Source organism: Caretta caretta, chromosome 1 (genome assembly GCF_965140235.1).
Source record: "Caretta caretta isolate rCarCar2 chromosome 1, rCarCar1.hap1, whole genome shotgun sequence".
Classification (NCBI taxonomy): domain Eukaryota; kingdom Metazoa; phylum Chordata; order Testudines; family Cheloniidae; genus Caretta; species Caretta caretta.
In genome coordinates, this window is record NC_134206.1 from 11,971,910 (window position 1) to 11,987,891 (window position 15,982).

At 43.3% G+C, this 15,982-nt stretch overlaps 1 protein-coding gene across 7 annotated transcripts in view; it reads left to right on the forward strand.

The window, feature by feature from the left end:
* The window catches only part of C2CD3 (C2 domain containing 3 centriole elongation regulator), a 92,405-nt gene that overhangs the window by 16,586 nt on the left and 59,837 nt on the right, over positions 1–15,982 (forward strand). For 5 of the 7 annotated variants that reach the window (XM_048839255.2, XM_075125970.1, XM_075125971.1 and 2 more), the window contains 7 exons: positions 183–407; positions 6,627–6,739; positions 7,386–7,504; positions 8,568–8,690; positions 10,110–10,577; positions 11,644–11,795; positions 13,495–13,738. In XM_048839255.2, coding sequence (XP_048695212.2) covers positions 183–407; positions 6,627–6,739; positions 7,386–7,504; positions 8,568–8,690; positions 10,110–10,577; positions 11,644–11,795; positions 13,495–13,738 — 1,444 coding nt within the window. The remainder of the gene's footprint in view (positions 1–182; positions 408–6,626; positions 6,740–7,385; positions 7,505–8,567; positions 8,691–10,109; positions 10,578–11,643; positions 11,796–13,494; positions 13,739–15,982) is intronic. The other 2 variants (XM_075125972.1, XM_075125975.1) reach the window with 2 other exon arrangements.

Here is a 15,982-nt window from a genome sequence, read left to right on the forward strand (position 1 = left end):
TCTAAGGTGCCAGAAGTACTCCTTTTCTTTTTGCAAATACAGACTAACACAGCTGTTACTCTGAAACCTGTCATTTAAAAAAAATAAAACAACCACCCTCTTGCCAGCCTACAGTTTTCCCTTAGGATTTTGCTGCAATGAATGTTTGTCTAAACTGGATTCTCTGCTTTAACCCTTTTCAGCTGTTCTCCTGCTAGACCGCTACCACTTTCTGAAGCTCCCACAGAATACACAGAGGAAGGTCAAGCCATAACCTTAAATGTGGATAGGCTGGCTTTGCTGGGTCGAATACACTTAGCCAGAGTCATAATTGAAAGCTTGAGAATTCCTCCTGAAAGCACCCAGACTACACCAGGCAAGAAAAGCTTTACAGGGAAACCACCAAGACCAGCATTAGCTAAAAAGCGGTAAGAAATTATTTTTAGGATTTTTTTTTCCGGAGTAGCAGCCGTGTTAGTCTGTATCAGCAAAAAGAACAGGAGTACTTGTGGCACCTTAGAGGCTAACAAATTTATTAGAGCATAAGCTTTCGTGAGCTACAGCTCACTTCATCGGATCCATAGAATGGAACGTATAGTAAGAGATAGATAGATAGATACAGATAAGTTAGAAGTTACCATACAAACTGTGAGAGGCTAATTAGTTAAGATGAGCTATTATCAGCAGGAAAAAAGACTTTTGTAGTGATGATGAAGATGGCCCATTTAGACAGTTGACAAGAAGGTGTGAGGACACTTAACTTAAGGAAATAGATTCAATATGTCACATCTAGATGTCAAGATGGCCCATCTAAACAGACTCCAATGAGAAACTGCTGAGCTTGAATTAATATGCAAACTAGATACCATTAACTTGGGTTTGAATAGAGATTGGGAGTGGCTGGGTCATTACACATATTAAATCTATTTCCTTAAGTTAAGTATCCTCGCACCTTTTTGTCAACTGTCTAAATGGCAGGTTTCAGAGCAGCAGCCTTGTTAGTCTGTATTCGCAAAAAGAAAAGGAGTACTTGTGGCACCTTAGAGACTAACAAATTTATTTGAGCATAAGCTTTTGTGAGCTACAGCTCACTTCATCGGATGCCATCTTGATTATCACTACAAAAGTTTTTTTTTTTCTTCTGCTAATAATAGCTCATCTTAACTAATTAGCCTCTCACAGTTTGTATGGTAACTTCTAACTTATCTCTGTGTGTGTGTGTACATAGTCTGATTATGTGTGTGTGTGTGTATATATATATATGTATATAATCACACTATATGTTCCATTCTATGCATCCAATGAAGTGAGCTGTAGCTCATGAAAGCTTATGTTCTAAGAAATTTGTTAATCTCTAAGGTGCCACAAGTACTCCTGTAATTTTTTTTTTGTATGCCTTTGTTTGATTTTGGAACCAGGGTTCTCTGAATGCTGGTGCTTTGTTCAATTGACCTTATCTCAACAGGGTCCTGAGGTTCTTTCCTCCTCCTCTCCTTGTCTTAAAAAGTAACACATCATAGACTTCTAAACAAAATACAGTGATAAAATACGCAGAGTGGTAGCCGTGTTGGTCCCAGGATATTAGAGAGACAAGGTGGTTGAGGAGTGCTGGGTACGATCAAAATAGCGCGTCACTCACCAATAGAAGTTGGTCAAATAAAAGGTATTACTGTGACGGGATCCCCCCAGGTTGTAGCCTGAGACTGTGGGACCGCTGTGCCCCCTTAACTCTCTCCAGCCTGGGCTGTCTCTCACAATGCCTTGCTAGTGACCAGCAGCAAGCCCCTCCAGGCGCTGTGATCACTCAGCACAACAGCATGTGGAGCCCCACACCCGGCTATATTGCATGAATGCTCCCAGAGCCACTCAGGAATCACACAGAAAGGCACCAGCCCAACCCCTCCTAGCTCCCGGCGCTGTACTTCAGGAATGTACCGTCTAATTTATTAATTGGTTTACCACTTCAACAACAGAAAGGGGATATACACCAGCCTTTGTCAAACCTGAGCAGATTTGCCATCACACTTCATACCAACTCACTGGTAAAGATAAACAGTTAAATGAATTTATGGACTATAAAAGATAGATTTTAAGTGATAGGCAAAAAGTCAGAGTTAGTTACCAAAAGAAATAAAATCTAAGCACGCAGTCTAAACTCTCCACCCTATTAGACTGGGCAGCAACTAGAAGCAGTTTTTCTCACCCCACTGGATATTGCAGTCAATAGTATACAGATTTCACCTTTGAAATCTGGTCCAGTCCCCCCAGTTGGAGTTTCAAGTCTTCAGCATCCTTGTTGCTTGCAGTGTAGGTGGGTGAAGGAGAAAGGCCGAGAATGTGTCCATTCTGTCTGTTATATACCCTCAGTTCATGTGCTTGGAAAACACAAGTCCAGGCATGTCTGGGGGTATTGCTGAGTCTCTCCAAGCAAGGTTGAGCAATTCCCCTGGTGTGGCCTCATGCAGATGAGTCATTGAATTGTAGCCCCCTTGCTGGACAATACACTGTTGATGGGTTGTTTCACACCCCGCCCGGGCATTGGTTACTTTCCTAGCTGTTGCCTCTGGGAAGCTAATAGCTGGCTGATACCCAAAAACATGCTGTAAGTTGGGGAATGTCTACACTGGCAGAGTTACAGTACTGGCAGTTACAGTGCCACTCAGAGAGCGCTGAAGGGAAACCGCTGTTGTGTGTTCACACTGTCAGCTGTCCTTGCAATAGCATGTTCACACTTGCGACACTTGCAGCGGTATTTGGAGCAAAGCACTTTGGACAGCTGTCCCACAGAGCATCTATTCCTCTTCTGCCGCTAAGAGTTGTGGGAAGGTGGAGGGGGTCACAGGGCATCCTGAGTCCTGTCTCAATGCCCCATGATGCATTTGTTCGCATCCCAGCAATCCCTGTGCTTCCGTCTGCATTTGGCGCCATCTTTCAACGGTTTGTGTGCTGCATGCTCTGCCCCTTCCATCTGCAGGGATAGATCTTGCACTGTTGATCATTATGCTGCTTGCTCTCCCTAACACGGGGTAGTGGAGTTATTCCTTAAACTACAAAGGCAAGAGGAGTGCGGCATAGATCTCGCCATGTGTACTAGCTACTACACAAGATTGCTTGTGGCATTCACGGAGGTGCTGACCGCAGTGGAATACCACTTTTGGGCTCGGGAAACAAGCACTGAGTGGTGGGATCACATCCTCGTGCATGTCTGGGATGTCAAGGAGTGGCTGCAGAACTTTCGGGTGAGGAAAGCCACATTCATGGAACTGTGTGAGGAGCTCACCCCAGCCATGCGGTGCAAGGACACAAGAATGAGAGCTGCCCTGTTGTTGCAGAAGCTTGTGGCTATTGCACTGTGGAAGCTGGCTACTCCAGACTGCTACCAATCGGTTGCTAACCAGTTCGGAGTGGGAAAGTCGACCGTTGGACTCATGTTGACAGAAGTGTGCAGGGCCATTAATTGCATCCTGCTCTGAAAGACCGTGACTCTGGGCAACGTGCGTGACAGTTTAGATGGCTTTGCACAAATGGTCTTCCCTAACTGCCGAGGGGCGATAGATGGCATGCATATTCCAATTCTGGCACCAGACAATCTAGCCACAGAGTACATTAATCGGAAGGGGTATTTCTCAATGGTTCTCCAGGAGCTTATGGATCACCGTAAGTGTTTCATGGACATTAACGCAAGCTGGTTCGGAAAGGTGCATGACGCATGCATCTGTCAGAACACTGACCTGTTCAGGAAGCTGCAAGCAGGGACTTTCTTCCCGGATCAAAAGATCACCGTAGGGGAAGTCAAAATGCTCATTGTGTATTGAGTGCAGTGGGTACTGGGAGTCTGCAGGGCTGGATTGTGACAGGGCAGGAGTGGAATGCCGCGGGTACAGACTGGAGTCAGGAGGTTGATAAGAGTGTGGTGGTGGTGTCTGGGGAGTGCATGGGAAAGAGTTTTGTGATAGCGGCTGCAGGGGAGGGCAGGCATGGAGCTGCTCGGTTTGCAGCGTTAGTAGCGCCTGGACCATCTCCGCTTGGCGCTCCATAAGATTTAAGAGCCGCTCTGTGGCTTCGTTCTGGTGTGCCGCGTTCTCCTTTCAGTCCTTCTTCTCACTGTCCCCTCACTCCCTCAATTCTTGTTTTTCAGCTGCGGAGTGCATAATGGCATCACGCAGAAAGTCCTCTAATTCTTTATGGCCGCTTTCTAAGTCTGTGCTGCCGTTCAGCCGGCGATAACAAAGAGGGAGGCTGGGCTCCCAAGTTCATATATGTGAAGGCAAAATGCAACATTTTACAGAAGCAGCATTGTTTGCAATACACAGACCACTGATTCAGTGATTAAAAACACAGCCACTTTTCACATACCTGTCACTAACTGGCTGATCCTAGGCAAGCACACATGAGCTAGAAGACCCCCAAAATGGTGAGTAATTGCAGTGGAGGGGAAATCAGTGTTCCAGGACCATACTGTACACTGGGCACGTGGCTCTTGGGAAGAGCCAGTGCTGTAGAGGGGGCCTTATAATCATTCCTGTCCCCACATTTTCCACAGACTGTGTTCATTATGGAAGATATTTTGCTGCTGAGGGTGAGCAGGGAATCAAGGGAGGGTCTTCTCCAAGACTGCGGCTTCTGCCCTGCGGCTTCTGCGGCTCGTCTGTGTGCAGCAATGTTGTCCTCCCCCTCCCCCCTTCCCCAGTGATGGCAGAGTGGCGTGGAGAAGTTACCCTTAATGGGGCAAGAAACAAAGCAGGTCTGCCAAAGAACCTGCGGCAGCAGATTGCCCAGTGTCTCCATGAGAGTTTCCTGGAGATCTCTAAAGCAGATTCCTGTGAAGTGAGGGAGTCAATCAACACCCTGTTCCGTTGCTCAGACTAGGCATGTGGTGTATGCACATCATACAGATACAAGTCTGGTTTCTGCAACCCTCCTGTCCCCAACAACTCGCTTCAGTGATTCCCAAAATCAAAGCCACTTACCAGGGGCCTCCTCTCCTGTTTGTGCTTCGCCAAGATCCGACAGCTGTGACTGGCTAGCCTCCTCTGTGGTAGAGAAGAGCTCCTGGCTGCATGCATCGCTGACCTCCGAGTCATCCTCTGCCTCTGCTCCCCCTCACATCCTCATCCAAGATTTCCTCCTCCTGGCTCGGTCCACTCTCGATTGGCATCGCGAGCCACCAAAGTATCTACAGTGGCTTTTGCAGTGAAGGTGGAGTCACCACCGAATATCGTGTCCGGCTCTTTGTAGAACCAGTAGCTTGTGGTCGCAGCACCGGAGCAGTGGTTTCCCTCCCGCCCCTTGTGTTAGGCGTTCCACAGCTCATTCCCTTTGACCCTGCACTGCAGCATATCCTGGTCATGGCCCCTTTCTGTCATGCATCGTGAAATCTGTCCGTAGGTATACTCATTCTTATGGCTGGAGCGCAGCTGGGAATGGACAGCCTCCTCTCCCCAAATGCTGATGAGGTCCAGCAGCTTGGCATTGCATAGAGCAGGCATGGGCACCTAGAAAGATGCACCAAGACCACTGCATGCGTCACTGAGCAAACAGGAAGGGGACTTTCAAAATTCCCAAGGAATTTAAGGGGTGGGGCTCACGGTTGCTCATCTGAGGGCAGGAAAGTAGAGTTAAAACCGATGACCAGAGAGGCGAGAACAGGCATTGTGGGACACCTCCCAGAGGCCAGTCGCAGCGCTGTAATCGACCAGGGTGTTTACACGGCCAGTGCAGAAAGCTCTACGGCTCTTGTCAGGGTGGTTGGTTGGTTGTTTTTTTTACAGCACTGCAACTGCACAGTTTCTGTGCATTAAGTGGCTTGGCAGTGTGTACACCTCGGGAGTTACAACGCAAAAACTTGCCAGCGTAGACAAGGCCTTAATAACAACCATACAACACAATTCTTATAACTTCACATACATTAACGATCTATATATATATATACAGGTAAATGACTTTCAGCAGATCATAACATTTTCCCTGATACTTTACAAGGCATGCTTTATATGTAATATCACAAATATGTACAAATGAGGAATATGGGGGGTTACAGGGTGCTCCCCCAAGGTACAAAACGTCTCAGTTACCTCACCCACCTTGTCTCATTGATAGACTTCAACAAGATCAAGATATTTTAAGGTCAGGTTGTGTATTTCTCTATGGTTTTGAGGAACTCTATGTGTGTATTGTGGGTGTTTGCGTCCTGGAAATGAAAGCAAGTTTGTGGAGAAGAAGAATCTCTGAGGGCATTTGGATAATCTGATGTTTGCAGGGTAAAGCATATGAATTGAGATTAGTCTGGGTAATAAAGTTGTCTTAATTGGTTATTTCCTTGATAGAAAATGCATTTAAGCAATCTTAACTCTAATTTAACAAATGTTGTTCTTGGATATTGTGTAAGTAACAATATTGCATTACGTTGAAGAATAAATTCTTTTTCATCTCTTTAGTTCTTTAACCGAGTCACAGTAGCAACAGCGCTCGGATAAAACGTGCAATAAAAAAAAAAGGTGGTCCCCTAATATTGAAGGACCTGTGAGCCCAATAACGTGGGCTTGTGGACACTGTGGCTGCAAAGTTTACTCCTGTTGTGTATGGCCTTATTAGGGGCACTACACCACTGTTAGCCTAGGATCTTTAATTCACTTTTTCATTTGTAGCACTTTCTTTGTTGAGTACCACTTTCCAGTGGGAGTCTCCAAAAATGGAACAGGACAGATTTCCCTAACAACAGAAGTGATTCGCATAGCTTCAAGTAAAATCACAGGTGAAGGTAAGACTTTTATTTTTTCTTAATCTTAATTGTATTGAATTCTACACTTTTTAGAAATTTATTAGCTCTTTCTGATATTTTATTATGCTTTGTGGAAGGAAGACCCAAAACATTCACTCGTGAACTTGCATAGGTTGCATCTGACCCAGGATAGGTGGTCGTGCATAGGACCACAGGGGCTTTGGAGATGAAATGCTCTCCTGCAGGGAGAAGGGATCTAAACATAATTGAGTTTAATATTAAAAATGAATGAATGAATAAATGAGATGGCAATAGCAGACTTGCCCCCAACGGAAAACTTTCTTAACGCACAGGTATGGCTGAGCATTTGTTACTCCTCCAAAAAGGTAAGGTAAGTTTCTGTTATAACAGAATTGAATAGCTAAAAACTCAAGATAGTCTATTTTAAGGTTCCAGCAAGAACCCTTGACTCTGATCCTCATACTCCATCCATCATAGCTGTCAAAAACAACAAGGAGTCTGGTGGCACCTTAAAGACTAACAGATTTATTTGGGCATAAGCTTTTGTGGGTAAAAAAAACACTTCTTCTTTAAGATGCCACCGGATTCCTTGTTGTTGTTGTGGATACAGACTAACACGGCTACCCCCTCATACTTGACTCATAGCTGTCAATCTTCCTTACAGTGGTGAAATTTCAACAGCGTTCTGTGTTCCCTATTCACTTTGGTGGAATGATGATAGAGCACTGGTGGAACTCTGATCTTGCTTTCAAAATCTACATGAGAAAAAGCACACAGAAAAAGGTACTTGCCACAAGTTAATCTGTGTAAGCAAAACTTTATGCGTTTGGGCACCCAAATACTTTGTACAATCTGATGTCCTTTGTACATTATCTACAGTGCTGTATTGGAATTGCTCTAATCTCAATCACAAGAGAAAGACAGACAAAATTGATGGCATCCAAATGGGCTGCTGCTTTAAAATATCTCAGTACTTATTACTTAAAAGGGGTTGAGGTATGTGCAGCTGCTTTTAGGGGAATAATATGGTGTTCATCTTGCTATCTCAGTTCAAGACTGAAAAGCCCAAATATGTTTCTCCTTCACCCTTCTCTAAAATCACAGTATTGCCGTTTAAGGAGTAGAGAGTGGATTTAAGCATTAACCATCAAACAGACATGAGTAATCCAGCATAACCCAGTGCTACTGCATGGAAGATGTATACATTAAGTTGAGTAGGCCTTTAAGAACACAGCAAGGTTGAAAGGGGGCATGGTTGGTTTCATTTTCCTGAAGGAGGGGCTCAGCTGCCAAAAGCTTGGAAAACACTAGAGTAACCTGTGCATTTGAAAAAAAATAAAATGTATATTCCTTTTGGATAAATGAGTACACGTAAGTAATCACATTCACGTAATCTGCTGCCTACAGAAAGTCAGGGAGTGGGTTTAACTCAGTTCAGATATTGTTATAATCGGCGATAACATTAAACATATCATTCTCCATTTGCCCTAATAATCGTTTTCTAATGGAAAATGATGAATAATTTATCTCCTTGGTAAGTGTAAAATCATATTCTATCCCTGGAATCTGGGATGCTTATCTTGCAGTGATCCAAAATTCTCACAGAAATTGAGATCTCCCCGTTACCATCATCCCGTGCTGATGCCTGGATGAGGAACTAATAGAAACCTTAGTTCTATACAAGCTGGGTTTGTATTAATATAACATTGAGACTTTGTGCTGAAAAGGAGAACAGTGGTGTGAAGGCTCCTTCAGAAGTTGTCACTTCACAATAACTCCCGGGTTTCTTCCTGATGAGAAAATCTTTCAGAAATCTTAGAAGTAATTTATTTTTTTCTGTCCTCAGCCGGTACTTATTGGCTCAGCAACTCTTACACTGCGGAAGGTTATTCAGTCTGAATTGCTCACTGTCAGCTGTGAACTACCTGTGGAGGAAGAGGGAGGTCAGATGCAGCTTGGACCTATTAAGGTAAATAAATTCCCATACAATGTTTGAGTTAAATCATCTTTTACGGTTATATTTTGGTGGCTGAATATCTTTTCTTTTCTTTTTTTTTTCTTAACTTTGATGCCACATCTTAAAGCTGGAGGTTTGTGGCTACAGTAGAGTAGAACCCTGATAAATATATTTTACAAAGGCTTTGGGGAGACACCTGTAACTGTCTTAAAATCAGGAGTTCTAATTGTCGTTCCGCTGAGTACAGTGTAGAACCATCCAGTTCAGGTGAAGGGGAGGGGGAGGAGGAGGAGGAGTAGTCTACCTGGGAATTTCAGCCCTGTAGAGTTGGGGAATCCCTGGGGAATGTAAGCAAAGGTTGGTTCAGTTACTTTTGTAGTCCACCAGAATGGCAAGTCTTTTCTATTATAACACTTGAAAAACCCACTGACCAGGGTGAGTGGGCAGATTCCTTTCTCCCAAGAGCAGGGGAAGCTATGGAGCAGAGTGGCCAGGGAACTGATCTACTTGCCACTCAGTAGCAGTGTAGAGATTGAGACCATTGTGTATGGGCTGAGTTAGTGAATGGAAGGATAAGCATGACTGTGTTGGTTACAGGGGAGAATGGAATGGGATAGTGTGAGAAAGGAGAAGAATGGAGGGTGGATGAGAAAGGAGGAATAGAATGGCGGGGGGAGGAATGCAGTGGATTGTGCAAATGACGGGAAAGAGAGGGAATGGAGCCTGAGGAGGGAGAGATTTGGAGACAAGTAAAATGAATGGGGAAATCAGTGGTGAAAGAGGAAGAGACCGAGAACAGGAGGAAAGGAAGGAGTGTAGAGGTGGCTTAAATGAAGGGGGAAAGAAATAAAGGGAAGGAAATATTACAAAACAGAAAAATTAAACTGGAATAGTCATTGAAAGATGAAGGAAAAGACAAAGAATACCGTAGCAGGAGAGGAAAAAATGAAGAGAAGAGATAGGAAGAGAGAAGGAAGTACAAATGAAAGGGAGGAATTCAATGCCAAAGTATTGTGATCAAATAATGCTATATAATGTGGACAAAAATAATATATAGACATGTCCAGAAAAAGTGCCCAATGAGAGGTAATATTTTTTCCCTTGGCTAGTTGGTATCAAGTACATTTTTCAAGCTGTATTATTGCATAAGTTTGAAATTGTACAGGTTTTCTTCATGGCTGGGCGGGGGGCGCGGGGGGCGTATTAGAGAGGCATCGTTTTATTTAGCAAATCTTTCTATAGGATTTCTTGCAGTAAGGGTTGAGATTCATGATCAACACATATCCATAAATGAGCTTTTAGGGTTCTGGAAGGAAAATTAATGCAGTTGTTAAACCAAGTATGCTATATATTTCTGACTTGATATTTCTGGGCCTGTTCTTCATAGAGGGCAGATATTCTGATTAAATATTTTCTCGTTATATAATGCAGGTATCATTGGAGCTAGCAGCTGATAACAAAGACTTTAGCATTGCCAATGCCAGGTCAGCTAGTACTGTCCAGCAAGCCCCAGTTTATGCCATCAGAAGTCCAGGGATTAAGTTACAAGAAGCTGACAGAAATGTTATACATGCAAAAAGCCCTCGACTTTTGAAAGAAAGCAACCAGGAAACCTCAAAGAGAACAGAAGTACCCAGCACAGGGGCGCTGCAGTCACCACCATCCATTCCATTGTCTGCATCCCGTAACTTGATGACAGAAATCAGTGCATCGGAAGAGGATGGATTATTATTGCATGTATTGTTAATGGTGCCCGATGGAAAGGATTTTATTGCTGGAAACTCTGGAATCCATGGTTCCTGTAATGTGTATTTAAACTGCAAACTGTTCAGCACAGAGGAGGCAACAAGATCTGCTGTCATGTGGGGCACAACACAACCTGCCTTTAGCTTTTCTCAGGCAAGTCACTCCTGTTATACTGTCTAAATTGCATATTCCTGTGAGGGCAAACTTTTTCCCAAGCCCAAGTTTTTATCTTAATACAAGCCATAAGGACTTCTCTGTCTATCTTTTTTTGATGTATTAAAGTGCTCTTATTACTACTTTGATCATACCACAAACCATGAAAAATGCAGGTCAGTGGCTCCTGGAATTGCCCGAACAAGACCTTTAAAATTCCAGAGGAAAGTAGACAGGGAAGCCCGAATATAATAAAGCAAGGCAAAGAAGGCAACTACTCTTTGCGGGAAGGGAAAGAGATGCTTAGAATGTTGTGTCCAATGCTGTATGGTTGGAGGGATGACTTTATTTCTTTATAACCTGTATTTTTTTATCTTCACATTAGTCATTAGTCAGCACACAAGCTAGTTAATGCAATGTTAAGGGGAAGAATACTCAGCCAGGAAATTCCAAAAGTTTTGACTTCTGTTGTTACACAAACTCATCCATGTTTCACATACTGTTGTATTTACATCATTTTGACTAAATTGTTATAGCAGAAATCCCTTTTTTGTTGTTGTTGTTTTTGTCTGTTGTTTTTTGTTTCGTTTTTCTTGGGGTTTTTTCTTTAAAAAATGTCAAATCTGTTTTCCCCAGTTTTATTGCAGGATTCATTGGGAGTCTTAGAGATGTGAATTGTGGGGGTCCTCAGGCCTTAATTGAAGGTGTTGTTCCACTGAAAGATGTATCAAAAACATATTTTTATCCCAAGTCACTTCACTGGTATTTATGATAAATAGGTGTTACTCCCCCCTGCCCCCCCCAATAAAAAAGTTTAAAACAATCTAAATAAAAATCTCTTGCCATCTCAATCACACTTTTTTTTGTATGGTATGTTTTCCAAATCTACCAAAACTGGGTAGACAAGCCTGAACTGAATTTTTTATTTGGGTCTCCAACTAATAGTACTCGGCAAATCTTCCTCTGTTAAAACAGAATACTCTGTATTTGACAAACAGCTTCCCCTTCTGTTTTAATACAGTTTGCTTCATTTACTAGTTGTGCAGTAAACTCTCTCCCATACTAGGTGATACCTATTTCATTGACTCCCAAACATCTGGAGAGACTCAAGAACAATGTAATGGTTATTGAAGCTTGGAACAAGATGCGAACCCCTGGATGCGACAGACTACTAGGACTGGTGAAGCTTCCTCTGCATCAGTTTTACATGTCATTCAAGTAAACAGGCTCTTGAACTTTTTGTTCTGTTTTTGACCAGAGTGTGGAGTATGTGCTGACCAGTGGCAGGGGAAAGAATGAGAATGTATGTCCTTATAGCAGCTTACAGCATGAGTCTGCTCTGCATTGCAGGATGCAAGAATTGAGGGCCAGACTCTAAAACACGTGTCCTTGGTCAGACTGGAAAGGCTTTGTCAACAGTGCAAAATGTCTGATCCAAATTATTGTTAACCTATATTCTCCATGGGAACTTTGCTAAAGTAGCATTGGCATTAAGTCCCTGATCCTGCAATCAGATCCTTGGAGGTGGATTCAGAAGTCTGTGCAGAGCCCACTTTAAAGGGGCCATACATGAGTTCAGGAGTCTGCCATAGCTGATAATTGCAAGGTCAGGCCCTAGATTTGTAACAAGAAAATCTACAAGACAAGCAACTGTGGTCCCACTGATGTTCACTAATGTGAAGTGTGTGACTTTCACTACTTTAAATCCACCATTTGCACAGCATTGTTGTGGTGCAGAAACGAGCCCATAGAAATGAAGACCGCTGCAGTGCTGTCCAACTAAACCAACTTAACTTATCTTGTTTGTAAGAAAATATATCTGTAGCAGATCAACTTGACCATTCTCAAATAGCAAGCCATGGCTTTCATGGTTATCATTAGTTACATTGGATTAGCATAGAAATTGGTATGTGCATTATAAACAGTATTCAGTGCCTTCCACTTGTTTCAATCTGTCCTTTCCCAAACTGTGACTGAAATAAGCAGGTGATCTTATCTGTAAGACTACCATGGAACTGTCAGTTTACATAGCACAGGTTAGTGCTTCTTACATAAAAATATTGTCTGAATAGCTCAACTTTTAGTTGTAATTGTCTCATTATCAGGTGGTCTTTCCTGAACGTTTCTTTTTTCCTCTTTTGTTCAGGATTTTGATTCCTTCCTTCCTTCCTTCCTTAATTTAATGGTAGCTTTTTTCAATCAATGCCTGCCTAAAGTGATTTAAAATTGATCAAAATAAAGGCCACAAAATATATTATTTTTAATTTAAGTTACTGGTTCATGACATTTCGGTCAAATTAAACAGAGGAGCAAATCCAGTTAGTGCCTCAGTTATGTGGAAGGTGCTTTATTATTCAATTCAGTGCACATTAGACACTGGGATTTATCAAGAAGTAAATACATGTTGCTATGTCTTCCGACTACTACCACTAAAGGCCTTGGTGTTTCTGTCCATTGTCACCCATCTTTTTGTTCTTTTTCAATGGTTTTTAACTAGTAAAATCATACACTCAATGGCTGTTTTTGTAGTCTAGTGGCAGTATGTTGTGCTCCCAAATGGGGATCTTTGGACAGATCCCTAGCTCTCATCGTTCATTTGCTGGGCTGGCAGTAGCTGAGAGCATTTACCTAATTTCCCAGAGACCACTACTCACTAGCTGGTGAAGGTAGTTTCTCCTATCCACCAGAAGGGGCATCAGTATGATGTGAAGTCCAAAGGTTGTGGGGGGGGGAAGCAGTGTCTCCTTATCTGTGATGGGTAATTGTAAGACCAAAGTTTTTTGATTTTTGTTGTTTGGTTTTTTTGAAGGGTAATAGATTGGCTTGTCTTGTTGCATTGAGGGCTTCAGGTGAAATGAGTTGTATAAACATGTGATACCCTAGTGGCTTGTTCTGATACCTGTTTTTTCATCTCCAGAGACCCCAAGATTTCTCGCCTGCTACTTCAAGCTCAGTATCCAGTGGTTGCAGTGGACAGCTATATGTCTGTGATGGATGTTTTTACAGGCAATAAAAACGGGAGCCTGAGGGTCATTCTAGCAATGGGTTCAGCTGATCAAATAGTGGCCCTGCAGAGACTAAAAAATGAAGAAGGAACTGTACCTCCCATCATGCTGCGGCCTCCCCACTCTCTGGATCCTCCCTCTGTGAGTCACTCAATGGTATGCTCCCATAACTGCTGTTTTAGCTTTTAGAGACTCATTACATAAGAACGGCCATACTGGGTCAGACCAAAGGTCCATCTAGCCCTGTCTTCCGACAGGGGCCAATCTCACCTTGTTCAGTTTATCTTTGATAAACTAGCGGTCCCTCATCTTTCTTTTTTGTCGGAGCCCATCTTACAGTAGATTGTCACGTTGTCACCCCTCATTCCAAACAATGGCACAATTGCTGTTATCTATACTCTACTTTTTTTTCCCTATCCTTTCCCTCCTCCCCTTTTTGTCTCCATTCCCTTTTATCCCATTCTCTTGTTTTTTTCCCTCTTTTTTTCTTTGTTTTAGTTTATTGTTACATAGATACATACATAGATATTAAGGTCAGAAGGAACCATTATGATCATCTAGTATGACCTCCTGCACAATGCAGGCCACAGAATCTCACCCACCCACTCCTGCAATAAACCTCTCACCTATGTCTGTGCTTATTGAAGTCCTCAAACCATGGTTTAAAAACTTCAAAGAGCAGAGAATCCTCCAGCTAGTGACCCATGCCCCACGCTACAGAGGAAGGTGAAAAACCTCCAGGGCCTCTTCCAATCTGCCCTGGAGGAAAATTCCTTCCCGACCCCAAATATGGCGATCAGCTGAACCTTGAGCATATGGGCAAGATTCACCAGCCAGATACCCAGGAAAGAATTCTCTGCAGTAAGTCAGATCCCACCCCATCTAACATCCCATCACAGACCATTGGGCCTATTTCCCATGAATATTTAAAGGTCAATTAATTGCCAAAATCATGTTATCCCATCATACCTTCTCCTCCATAAACTTATTGAGTTTAATCTTGAAGCCAGATAGGTCATTTGCCCCCGCTGCTTCCCTTGGAAGGCTATTCAAAAACTTCACTCCTCTGATGGTTAGAAACCTTCGTCTAATTTCAAGTCTAAACTTCCCGATTATATATTTTTATCCATTTGTTCTTGTGTCCACATTGGTACTAAGTTTAAATAATTCCTCTCCCTCTCCGGTATTTACCCCTCTGATATATTTATAGAGAGCAATCATATGACGAGATAACTGGCTCTGTGGATGAAGGGAAAGCAGTGGACGTGTTGTTCCTTGACTTTAGCAAAGCTTTTGACACGGTCTCCCACAGTATTCTTGCCAGCAAGTTAAAGAAGTATGGGCTGGATGAATGGACTATAACGTGAATAGAAAGCTGGCTAGATTGTCTGGCTCAACGGGTAGTTATCAATGGCTCCATGTCTAGCTGGCAGCCGGTATCAAGAGGAGTGCCACAGGGGTCAGTCCTGGGGCCGGTTTCATTCAATATCTTCATAAATGATCTGGAGGATGGTGTGGATTGCACTCTCAGCAAGTTTGCAGATGTCACTAAACTGGGAGGAGTGGTAGGTACACTGGAAGGTAGGGATAGGATACAGAGGGACCTAGACAAATTGGAGGATTGGGCCAAAAGAAATCTGATGAGGTTCAACAAGGACAAGTGCAGAGTCCTGCACTTAGGACAGAAGAATCCAATGCACCGCTACAGACTAGGGACTGAATGGCTAGGCAGCAGTTCTGCAGAAAAGGACCTAGGGGTTACAGTGGACGAGAAGATGGATATGAGTCAACAGTGTGCCCTTGTTTCCAAGAAGGCCAATGGCATTTTGGGATGTATAAGTAGGGGCATAGCGAGCAGATCGAGGGACGTGATCGTCCCCCTCTATTCGACATTGGTGAGGCCTCATCTGGAGTACTGTGTCCAGTTTTGAGCCCCACACTACAAGAAGGATGTGGAAAAATTGGAAAGAGTCCAGCGGAGGGCAACAAAAATGATTAGGGGTCTGGAACACATGACTTATGAGGAGAGGCTGAGGGAACTAGGGATGCTTAGCCTGCAGAAGAGAAGAATGAGGGGGGATTTGATAGCTGCTTTTAACTATCTGAAAGGGTGGATCCAAAGAGGATGGATCTAGACTATTCTCAGTGATAGCAGATGACAGGACAAGGAGTAATGGTCTCAAGTTGCAGTGGGGGAGGTTTAGGTTGGATATTAGGAAAAACTTTTTCACTAGGAGGGTGGTGAAACACTGGAATCGGTTACCTAGGGAGGTGGTGGAATCTCCTTCCATAGAAGTTTTTAAGGTCAGGCTTGACAAAGCCCTGGCTGGGATGATTTGGTCCTGCTCTGGGCAGGGGGTTGGACTAGATGGGCTCCAGAGGTCCCTTCCAACTCTGTTA